This window comes from Miscanthus floridulus, chromosome 17 (assembly GCF_019320115.1).
Source record: "Miscanthus floridulus cultivar M001 chromosome 17, ASM1932011v1, whole genome shotgun sequence".
In the NCBI taxonomy this organism is placed as follows: domain Eukaryota; kingdom Viridiplantae; phylum Streptophyta; class Magnoliopsida; order Poales; family Poaceae; genus Miscanthus; species Miscanthus floridulus.
This window is the reverse complement of record NC_089596.1, coordinates 83,046,712-83,058,570: the sequence shown is the minus strand read 5'-3', so window position 1 is coordinate 83,058,570 and position 11,859 is coordinate 83,046,712. Positions and strand designations below refer to the sequence as shown.

At 41.6% G+C, this 11,859-nt stretch overlaps 1 protein-coding gene across 1 annotated transcript; it reads left to right on the top strand.

The window, feature by feature from the left end:
• The first annotated feature begins 7,055 nt into the window (after positions 1 to 7,055).
• On the top strand, positions 7,056 to 11,466 carry LOC136518640 (uncharacterized). The gene is made up of 14 exons (XM_066512314.1): positions 7,056 to 7,310; positions 7,456 to 7,567; positions 7,675 to 7,787; positions 8,549 to 8,671; positions 8,777 to 8,952; positions 9,505 to 9,580; positions 9,662 to 9,748; positions 9,863 to 9,943; positions 10,048 to 10,080; positions 10,244 to 10,297; positions 10,476 to 10,517; positions 10,705 to 10,783; positions 10,889 to 10,959; positions 11,058 to 11,466. Exons 1-14 carry the CDS (start codon positions 7,110 to 7,112, stop codon positions 11,187 to 11,189), a joined length of 1,380 nt encoding a protein of 459 aa, XP_066368411.1. The 5' UTR covers positions 7,056 to 7,109; the 3' UTR covers positions 11,190 to 11,466.
• Positions 11,467 to 11,859: the final 393 nt, after the last annotated feature.

The window sequence follows — 11,859 nt, the reverse complement described above, 5'->3', positions numbered from 1 at the left end:
GCAGAAAGTGACCAACACATAAATATTTGTAGTTTTGTCATAAATTGTGATCGGATGTGGCCTAGCACTCAATGATATAGGGTTTATACTAGTTCAGGCAACGTGCCCTACGTCCAGTTTAAGTCGTTCGGTGACTTATTCCTAAGCCTAGGTGCTCGAAGTTTGCAGTGGGGTTACAAACGAAGAGGAGAAAGATGGGGGTGCAAGAAGTTCGGTCGGACTCGGGACCAAAAGGACGAGAGAGGCGGGAACTCCTATGTGCGCTAAGTGTTCGAGTGTGTGCTCGAGGTATGAACCTGGTGGTTCTGTTGTGGTGTTTTGAATCGATCGTAAGTGAACTGATCTCCCCTTTTGGTAGAAAGTGCATCCCCTTTTATAGATGAAGGGGATGGCCTTACAAGAGAGAGAAACAGAGGGAGTGTACGTGTGTTAAGTCTTGTTGCCCACGCCATCGGGTACAGGATGATTATAGGCGCCCATAACACTGTTTTATGTCAGATGTATGTGGGAGGTCGCATCGTCTTCTTCTGATATGGCAGACGTCGGTGCCTGCCATACTATTGATGCCTAGAGGCATGCAAGGGTTTTTACCGTGCTCGCTTGGTAGGGTAAATGCCGGTGCCCACAACACTGTTGATGCCCAGAGGCATGTGGGGAGCCTTACCGTGTTTGTTTGGCATGGGAGTTGATGGCACCCACAACACTATAGGGCAAATGTCGGCGCCCACAACACTGCTTGAGTTCTGACATGCTAGGAAGGGTGCATGGTACCGTTCTGACATGCCCTATCGGTACTGTCCTGCATGTGTATAGGGTATGGTCCTTGGTATTACGGTTGACTTGAGTGCCCTGCCTTACTCTCTTCATCCGTTTCCTAGTCCTCACCGAGCGGGCATCCCCGATCGGTTGGCCATAGTCGGCTCTGATTGCGCTAGTCGGAGAAGAACTGTAAGCAGGGGTTCGGCGCATCCCTAGTCAGAGGTGCAGGGTCAGAGTCAGAGGTGGTGTTTGCCCAAGCCTTTCGGTCGTAGAGGATGTCCGAAGGTGTGCCGGAGTTGGAAGCGAGTGCTTCGATCGGAGAGGCGGGCCAAAGTTAGAAGCAGGCGTCGTTCCTCCTCGGCCAGGCCTTCCGGTCAGAGATTTGGATCATCCTTCTGGCCTGTCATTTAGGTATTTTGGGCCGGCCCAGGAGCCGTGCGTCGTTCGCAATGTTGTCTGCTGGGCCGAGCCTTTGTTGGGAAGCCGGTCCGTGAGGGACCCCGGGTTTATGAACCCGACACCTATCTAGCCTTTTTTAAGTGAATTTATCCAGTATTTGTTCTTTGATTGTCATGTGGCTAGGTTTGTTTGGAGAGTCTACCAAGTGGGTTTTTATCTCGAACCACCAAAAGATTTAACCGACTTATTTAGGGTATGGGTTGATACAAATAGACCAATACTTTTTTTTAGATTGGACTCCTAGTGTACAAGTTGTATTATTTGTACTCTACACAACACACTCACAGCACCACACATGCACACCCCTAGAAGCTACAACCTATACGCCTCAACGTCCTTCTGGAGATCACCGAAGCCACGCGAGCCTCGTAGACGATGGGCACGCCATAGTCCCATTGTAGCGCCACGTGAGTGTCCAGGACCTGCATATATTTAGGGAAAAACCCCGGTGCCACACCCGGCCGATCCACAACTAGGATTCGAACACGGGTGGGTGGCCTCCATGACCGGAGCGCTCACCACTGCGCTACTAGCGCGTTGGCAAATAGACTAATACTTGCGTTCTCTGATTTGTGTGTGGGGCAAGTGCAATCTTTTGGTCTGTTTGGCTATTTAGAAACAATGAGATTTTTTATAAAAACGACTATACTCTTATTTGCAGGTTATTTTAGGACAGCTTATTGGACCCGTTTCTAAAATACTCTGCAGAAGAAGAGCAACATGTCTTAGAAATATTCACCAAGATAGATGGTCGTCGTTGAAAAGGCTTAGCATTTAGTTAATCATCCCTTTGTTTGGTTTTGCTTTTGTGGGCTAAAAACAACAAGAATCTAGAACTATTATAAAAATTAGTTGTATGCAAAACCCTTGCAGAGACCAAAATAAAATTCTCTTTTAAAAAAATTAAAAATAGACTCATGATATATCATCTCATCTAAAACGGTAATGCTTGGTTGAGAGCATCCGGACGGACGGACTGACCCATGAGCATTATGCCCAAGAAAAAAAGAGGGTGGTGCACTTATAGTCAGGCGGGGTCCGCACCCATCCTTTCTGCCAGGCAGCGTTTGGGAGCGCGTGCAACCACTTGTTCGGGGTGCATGTGGCGCATGGGGACCACGCTGCGGGTGACCATAGAAAGAGAGGACTAGTAGCCTGTTGCGTCCGCTGCTGGCTGGATCAGTTGGCCAGGTCTCTAGGCAGACGTGCCCAGGGCAGCAAGCCTCCCTACCGCGCTTCCCTCTGCGGCCTAGTGCCTTAGGCTTGCTACTGCTTGCCATGTTGATCTTCTCTCTGTGTGTTGTCTGTACCTAGGCCAAGCTTCCCCTGACGCATGGTGCCTGCCGCGTTGCTGCTTTGGCCGACTAGCTTAGGAGCTTAGCCAGTTGCAAGGCTGGCCAGGTCGCTTGCCTATTTATGATAGGAGCATAGGCGCTGAGTATTGGCCCAAATTTTTTGTCACTTCATGGGATTGAGCTCTGTATGTTTTATGCGCTTTAGATGTATGTTTTATCTAGATGTTGCATGTGTTTCATCTGGATGTTGTATATATTGCAATGGCTATACACGTATGTTACAAGTGTATGTTTCATCTGTTTCAGACGTATGTTGCAAATGTTTTATCTGGATGTGGCATATGTTTTAATGGTTATACACATAGGTTTGCAAGTGTATGTTTTAAACGTTTTATCTGTTTTAGATGTATGTTGCAAATAATTTTATCTGGATGTTGTATATATTTCAGTGGCTATACACATATATTGCAAGTGTATTTTTAAATGTTTCATTTGTTTTAGACGTATGTTGTAAATGTTTTATCTGGATGTTGCATATATTCATTGGGCTATACACATAGGTTGCAAGTGTAGTTTCAAATGTTTCATATGTTTCAGACGTATGTTGCAAATATTTATCTGGTTGTTGCATATGTTTCAGTGGCTATACACATAGGTTTTAAATGTCTATTAAAAGTGTTTCATTCTATGTTAGATGTATGTTGTAAGTTTGTATGTTGCAATGTTTTTTATCTAGATGTTTGTAAACGTTGCAGTTGCTGTATACATATGTTGCAAGCGTGTGTTGTAATGTTTCAACTGTTTTCAGACGTATTGCATAAGTGTTTAATGTTGTAACATTAGCATGCGTAGGCAGCGACGCATGAAAAGGGGGGTCCCCCGCGGGCATAGCTGTCCCCATGTTCGCAGCAAGCGAAGCTGGCGTGGATGGTCTCCACTTGCATTCGCATCACTGGGCATGGGACGCGTAGCTGCATGTGTACGTGCACCAACATGTTGGGGGCGGGGGTGTTGGCGCGCAGTTGCGTGCGGCATGCGAGAGCGGGTGTGCAGGCGTAGCAGTTTGCACATGAGTCAGTAGTTGTATGCGGGGCTGGCATGGGCGTCCGCCGTTCGGACGTTAGCCACGCCCCATCTAAAATGGTTTTGATTCGGCAATCTAAACGCCCTGTTCAACTAATCCATGTCGAGCCGAAGACACAAGTGTTGGGCTTGCCAGATCTATTGGGCCTTGGCGTCGGCACTTGTTAAGTGGAGCTTGTTATCGGCCCAGGCACAATAGCTGAAGATACAGCTACGCTGCAAAAGCCACGCTGACAAGTAAAGAACATATCTATAATATTACCTGCATCTTGTGGATGCCGGCCGCTGTCAGGCTCAGGCTAAAACTAGACGCAAGATCTAATGAATATATGATGCTTCAGACGCAACGACGGCCAGCCATACTCATGAAAAAGATAATAATAATCAAATGTAAATAAGTGAAACGATAAATAAAATATAATATAGAACAAATGCATAGAAAATAATATATAATAAGAAAACATACAACACCATAGGAATATTACTAGAACAACCTAATATATACCATAAACATCTTATAGATACTATATGAACATAGCAACATACATACTACATCATGTATGGACATGAATACTAGGGAGAAACTCTAGAATACATCAAGAAAAATCTCAATAAAAATGCTATGAAATATATAACAAAAATATAGATAAAAAACAAATATAAATATAAAAAATTAATGAAAGATAAGAAAAAAATAAAGAAATGGAAAAAGGAAAAAACCACGTAATATTGGGAAATAGAAAATAAAAGAACATAGCATTGATCCCATAGGTAATACATGGACAAACAAAAATACATCATGGAGTATCCTACGTGAACAAAAACAATACATCATGGTCCATGGAGCATCTTATGGGCGTTGTGTGAATAATAATAAAAAAAAATACATCATTAAATATCACATATGTATTACGTGAACAAATCAAAATAAACGATTAAACATCTGATAGGTACTGTAGCAACATCTCATGAAATAAAAAACAAAAGAGTTAAACATAAAAATAATAGTAAAATAATTATTTCAAGTAAAATTAAAAATAAAGAGAAGTAAAAATGAAAGTAAAAGATATGAACATCTCATGAAATAAAATAAATAAAAAAGAAACAAAAAATAGGGAATAGAATGAAATAGAATCAAATGAACAAAAGAAAGAAAGACAAAATGAAAGGAAGGAAAAAAGAAAGAAAAAAAAATCACATAATGGCACGGCAGGCCACCACGTGACTCCATCATACTGAGGTAGTCGGGAGACGCAAGTTCACCATTTCCATCTGGCCGTGGCCCATGGGCCCATCATTTGACAGCCCATTCTTCCGGCCCATAATGTTTGGTTTAAGGAATGAGTTTATCTATCATCTTCTCACTTAATATTTTTTATTTGGTTTGTGGAATAGAATAGGTTAATGTGTCATCAACTCATTCGTCTTAATGTAATAATTAATACTAGTGTAAAAAAATTAAATGAGTTCACCAAATCTGAAGATGCATCACCTTGTCCAGAATTGTTTGATTCCTCCAACCAAACCCAGTGTTCAACTAATCCATGTTGGGCCGAAGACACGGGTGCTGGGCTTGCGGGATCTCTTGGGCCTTGGCGCCGGCACTTCTTCAGTGGAGCTTGTTATCGGCCCAGGCACAATAGCTGAAGATGCAGCTACGCTGAAAAAGCCACGCTGACAGCATGTCAGTGCCAAAGCGGCGCAGATCAGGATTTGTCATGTTTTTTTTAATTTTTTTCAAAGACCATATGTCATGATTTTTTTGGTGCCCTTTGCAGCTGCTCAGATCGAAGTCGGACATATGCCGAGTGATCGGGTCGGATGGTCCTGCTTACAAGCAAGAACATATATCCTATAATATTGAATATTTCTGAATCTTGTGGATGCCGGCCGCTGTCAGGCTCAGGCGAAACTAGACGCAAGATCTGATGAATATGATGCTTGGGACGCAACGACGACGACCAGCCTACTCAGATCCAGATTATTCAACAGGCTAATCATCGCAGAGCTTTATACGATGAATGCAGCAGCAGCTTGTTGGATAGGATAGCCGATGGCCCTTAACTTTTGACTGGAAATCTCACCTGCTGCGTCGTCCCTGGCGTTTGTCGTGTAGAGCCACTAGGGGAAGCCCGCCCGTTCCGTCCGCGGCAGGTATGGCGCGCGCCGGCCACGCGCCGGCTGCGGCGGCGCGCGGGCTGCCCCGCTCCCGGCACACGCGCGCTTTGTCATGGGCGGCATGGGTGTTTGTTGCTGTTGCTGTGCACGGGAGATCGCCGCCGGCCGGATGCTGACTTGGAGCCATAATCTATCGTCAGTCCTTTCCTTGCCCATATTGTGTTTTGTTTGCTTGGGATCAATTATTAGGCTTTTTATATATAGTTCGTTCATCCGATCCGGTCATGATCAGGTGATGTTTTATCTATCGTTAATCTAAATTAGAAAAATCATCACTTATTCATGGCAAGATAAATTATATGATTATAATCTTAACAAGAAGATTTGTATCCCCCAAAATAAGGGCATATTACTTATGGATATCTTACGAGTAGAGATTTTATTTGAAAATTGGTTTATGAAATATATATATTTAATTTGTTACAAGAACAAGGATAGAAGTGGTTAATTTCGAAGCATATATAGAAGTACTTATAGATATATCTTTATTCTGACAAGTGTCGAGCCAGAATATATTTTGAAGGACCTTCAGTTTTATGATATTTGCCAAGGTTTTCCAATACAAATCTACATATTTGTCTTGCATGTCTCCAAACTAAAACATTTTTAAAAGTTGTTGATGTTTATTAAGGTTTAACTTTGACCAAATCTTGCCCCGAACAATATGTTGAATGTATCCATAATCCAATATAGCCTAAGAGCATCTCCAGTGGTCCCCCTTTCCTAACCCCCAATGAGAAAAAAACTGTTATTTTAGAGATCTTTTAGCTCCAGCAATTTTCAAACCCAACCCTAATAAGAATTTTTTTCAGTCCCTCAAATCATAGCCTCCCACCCCTCAAATAAAAGGGAGACCTTTCCTCCCCCAATCCACTATTTTTCTCATTAGAGATTGGATTTTCTTGTTCTGTTGGAGGCAAGACCTTCAAAATCCCAAAACACGTTTTATTTATCTTCCCCAATAATTAGTTTTTAGGTTGTAGTTTTCTCTTACTGCTGCAGATTAACGAAACAAAAAGATCATCCACAATGGAGTATCGACTAAACGTGACAGCGTGGCATAAAAAGTGCCAGCACGGCAGCACCTTTCCTTTCTATGACATGTCATTGCTCGTAAAAAGAAGTAGCAATCATTTTAGCTGACCTCACCTTCTCCTGGTGCTGTTTCCTTCTGTCCTTCTCTACCCAAGTGAAATGAAAAAAAAAAAAAAAAGGCGCGCGCGGCTGCTTCTTATAAAGCGCCTGCAATTGGTCCATTGCCAAACGCCCTGTAACTAACCAGCACTCAAGGACCGATTGATCGAGCTGAGCCCCCGTTAGGAGTAGAAAAATATAATGGGTGTCTTCCAACAAGGCGATGCGACGATGAGCGTCATGATGAGGCCGGTGCTGCACCTCATGGTCGGGCTGGTGCTCTACGGCGTCGCCGAGGAGATGACCGTGCCGGCGCTCGTCGACAAGGTTACCGCCGCGCTCTGCCCCGCCGACGACTGGTCTTGCCCGGAGGCCCTCTACCTCACCGGCCTGCAGTCCTCGGTATGCCTTCAATTCCTTCCTTCCTAGCACCCTGCATTATTCCGGCCGTTTGATGTTCTAGGACAATCATATGTGTTCTTCATCAGGTTCTTGTTCATTCAGTGGTTGCATGTTGTTTCGTCAGTTAATTGCTTTCTGATTGCAGGTTGGAGGGATTTTCAGGACGATAGGGTTCACTCTGATGGGCCAGCTGGCTGATGAGCATGGCCGGAAGCCTCTCATCCTTCTCACTGCCTCCACTTCCATCATCCCGTTTGGTAATATAATAAGAAAATATGTCAATGTGGGCATTTTTGTACATATATAGTAGTCCATCTGCACTTGGTACTAATACTTGTTTATTGCTCATGGATGCTACTTGCAGCTGTGCTTGCTTGGAACAATTCAAGGACTGCTGTGTATGTCTACCTTGTTCTGCGTACCCTCTCATGCATGAATGGCCAAGGAACCATATTCTGCCTCGCTATTGCTTACACGGTGAGAATAGTAATCCTAGTCTCCTCGTACGTCTTTGTAGGTAAACACACACACACACACACACACACACACACACACACACACACATATATATATCATTCATTGAACTGCTCCTCCCCGTACTATTTGGCATTTTTCTAGATGTAAAATTATGTCCGGGAGAGTACTATGGTTTTATCCATCTATCAGTAACAAAGTATTAGCATGACATTTTTTTTAACAAAGTTGCCAATAACTTTTGGATTTTGCAACGAATTTTACTTTTTTTTGCGACTAAACAACGAATTTTACTCTGCCTAGGAGCTAGACCAGAGGCCTTGGGCTCTAACCAATCCCAATGGCAAAGACAAATCGAAGGCAGGGGCTTTACTGGCTCTCAGAGGAGCCGCTTCGAAAAGCCACCCCCCTCCCACACACACACCCCCACCCACCCACCACTACCGGAAACAGTCAATTTGCCGAGTGCAAGGGGGTTTGCCGAGTGCAATCCTTTGGGCACTCGGCAAACAAGCTCTTTGTCGAATGCTGTGCGAAAAAGTAACTATATGCCTGCTTAAATTGTAATGAAAGAAGAAAAGCTCCCTAATTTACCATGTTCGTGCTTGGAAATATTATGTTAGGATTATTCGTGTGCATTGTTTTAAGTAATTTGAAACCAGAGATGTAACAATCAAACAGATGTTTTTTAGGCTATATTTGTTTGGTGGTTTGTGAATAACAGATAGTGATTCAAGGGTTATAAAAAACATTATGCTAATTAGGCAGATGCAGTTGAACCATCAAGGAGGGCAGCTGCATTTGGCATCATGACTGGAATTTTCTCTGCCGCGCACAGTCTGGGGAGCGTGTTTTCAAGGTTCCTGCCTGAGAGGTGGATTTTTGAGGTATCGGTAGTTAATGCTACTTATATAGTTGCATCACAATTTCAATTTATGTACTTTCTCTTTGCTAACATTAAATCTTATAAGTGCTTTACTTTGGTTTATTAGGTCTCGATTGTCTTGTTGATCTGTTCTATCCTCTACATGAAAATATATTTGGTTGAGACAGTCCAAAGAGCTTCTTCTACACCTTCTCAGCATTTGTCGATGTCATCTTTGCTTGTCAAGTTACCACAAGAACGTTGGGAATCTATCAAGGAGAACATTAGCATAGTCAAAAACAGGTAACCCTTGCACATTGAGCATGAAAGTTAAATAGTCAAGGAATTCATGATGAATAATGAAATTCATGTAAAAATCTATTTAGTGTTTTACCCCTCCTTGTTCATGAGGGAAAATGTTAATTATACTTATATGTTTTTCCTTGTATCAATCTAAATAATAACATTGTGCTTCATGCCTATGTGCTAGTTTAGTGGTATTCAACAATTAAAAAATGTTGTTTTCTTGAAGAAAAGGAGTAATATGGACAAAAAATTTGGAATGTATAAAGTGCTATATGAGTTCTTGATTATCAAAATTAACAGTTTTCTATCACAATTGTTTTAAAAAAGTTATGAAGGGACTAAACAGAACATGATACAACTGGTAGATCGCACACGAAGGGAGTTAAGAAACGTTCTTCAGCTTCCACATCTTGATAGTTGTATACAATGAACATTAACTAGTTTTGAAATTAACAAAAGTTTGCAATTTCCTTTTTTATTAAAGAATGCCTTTATTTCAGCTTCTGCATAATGTCATTCCTTTTGATTTCTTGTCTTCCTATGTTGTAGTGAAACACTTAGGAGAATCTCATATGTTGCCTTCTTTTATAAATTGGGCATGATTGGCATTAGCGACGTTCTAATGGTAAATGGTTGTCTCACTTATGTTTTTTATGATATATTGTTAAAAAAACTATATGGAACTTTAATTATCTTTTCTTTTTAGTATTACCTAAAGTCCGTATTCGGCTTTGACAAGGATCAGTTCTCAGAAATTCTAATGGTGGTCGGCGTTGGTTCAATCTTTTCACAGGTGCTCTTTCAAGATTTTATTCTATACCAACTAAACTAACATATATATGTTGCATGGCCTGCCAATTGTCAAGTTAGTTATCTGTGGATTTATGATACGGTTTTCATACTGTAGATTCTGGTGCTCCCCTTTCTTAGCCACATAATTGGTGAAAAAGGCGTCTTATGTATTTCAATACTCGCATCCATTGCTTATGTAAGTGAGAAGTTATTGCACTGAGATTTTGTACTCTGTTTTACTAGTCTCAGATTCACTAATTTGATATATTGACCTATTAATTTTGGGGAAATTTTTTCCAGGCTTTGCTTTATGGTGTTGCATGGGCTTCGTGGGTATGTATCCAATCAAATTTACTGAAGTCATCAATTGATTTATGTTTTCATTAACGAACCTCAACTAATTGATGCTCTAAGAAAAATTATCACATATTGATGGATTTACCACTTGGTACAGTTACAAAAGCTTTGTCCATTTACCTTCTACTGTATCCTGCAGGTTCCATATTTTAGCTCTTCATTGGGTATCATCTATGTTCTAGCCAAACCAGCAGTAAGTCAATCCTACTTATTTGTCCTGTATGCACTATGACTTCAAGTTTTCACAGTTAAAAATAATAATCTAAGGTGACAGTGTCTGAAAAATATTCAGAAAAAGATGCCTTTTATATTTTAATACATTCCAGTGATATTCGTAAATTTGTTTACATGAAAAATATGCAATTCTGCAGATATATGCGATCATTTCTGGTGAAGTACTCTCAAGTGACCAGGTACATATACAATCCTGACCTCCCCTGGCTTTAATTAGTAATTCAAACTTGAAAACTTCTATCCTAATTCCTATGTTCCTAACCATGTCTCCTCTATCAATATATTTGCCTAGCATATTCCTGCTAGCAGTTTTAAAAAAAAGTTCCTAACCATATGCACCATTGTCTCATTGTATTATCTTTACAGGGAAAAGCGCAAGGTTTTATTGCAACCGTGCAATCTGTAGCTATATTGTTGGCACCACTATTTATGAGTCCACTGACTTGTAAGCAATTGACTTTCTGGTATCAAATTGAAAATTTTCATATATTTCTGTGCCACATGCACAATGTTTTTTGTATTTTTTCTCTCATCATTTCCTCTGTTTCAGCTTACTTCATTTCAGAGGAAGCACCTTTCGATTGCAAAGGTTTCAGCTTTATCGTTGCTAGTTTGTTCTTGGTCAGTCCTCTTCCTCTCAGGTTCAGGGTGATAGAAAATGTCAGTATGCAACTGGAATCAGTACTGACTGTTTTTCTCAAATTCTGAATATTTTACAGGCAATCTCCTTTTGTTTTGCTTGGATGCTTAACCCAGGAAGCAAGGATAAAGGCACAAAAGATGTCGTTTCAGACAGCACTGATGAGGAAGCAGCGCAAGCACCACTATTGGCAAAATGGCCTAGATCATGACTCCAGGAAATTGAGCTATAAAATTCAACTAGAAGGGAACCGAGTGTGCATAAAATTGTAGGATATGTGAATTATAGTACCAACAACATAGGGCCTGCTTGTATTATAGTTTCTGTACATACACCAGAATGAAAAAGCTGATCACCTGTGTCATCAATACCGACAAGTGTGAAGTGATAAGTTTTGGGATTATCTATGTGCTAACTTGGTGCTAAAACCCAGTGTTTTGTGCAATTCAGTCTTTTCTGCTTTAGGCAAATGAATGTTTATATTATATACCTCATTTGCTGGAAGCTTGGAAGAGCAACACAAATTGGTGCTTTAGTAGTCGAATGCAGTCCAGTATTAATGAGAGTGTCACATTAACGTGGCGCTGTCAGAACAGAGACTATTTGAGTTTCCCATTGTGATGGTAATATCTGAGAACAGTCACACAGAGTAGGTGAAAGGAAAGGTGTGCCTTTCACCAATCCAGGAGAAGAAAGCAACAACTAGTGATAGAGATAGCTCCCTGCGCAAACAAAATATGATAATGATTAGATCTGGGCGTTCGTCCATCGTCGCATGCCTCCCGCCGCACACCCCATCTTGCGCCCCTCGCTCCTCGCTCCCACCCATCACACGCTCCACCTGCGCCTCTCGCTCCTCACTCCCACCCACGCCGCTCCCT

Coding starts and splice junctions, on each gene's coding strand:
- LOC136518640 (XM_066512314.1), top strand. CDS start 7,110: ATGGGTGTCTTCCAACAAGGCGATGCGACGATGAGCGTCATGATGAGG. Junction 8,672..8,776: donor CTGAGAGGTGGATTTTTGAG/GTATCGGTAGTT, acceptor TTGGTTTATTAG/GTCTCGATTGTCTTGTTGAT. Junction 9,944..10,047: donor TACTCGCATCCATTGCTTAT/GTAAGTGAGAAG, acceptor AATTTTTTCCAG/GCTTTGCTTTATGGTGTTGC.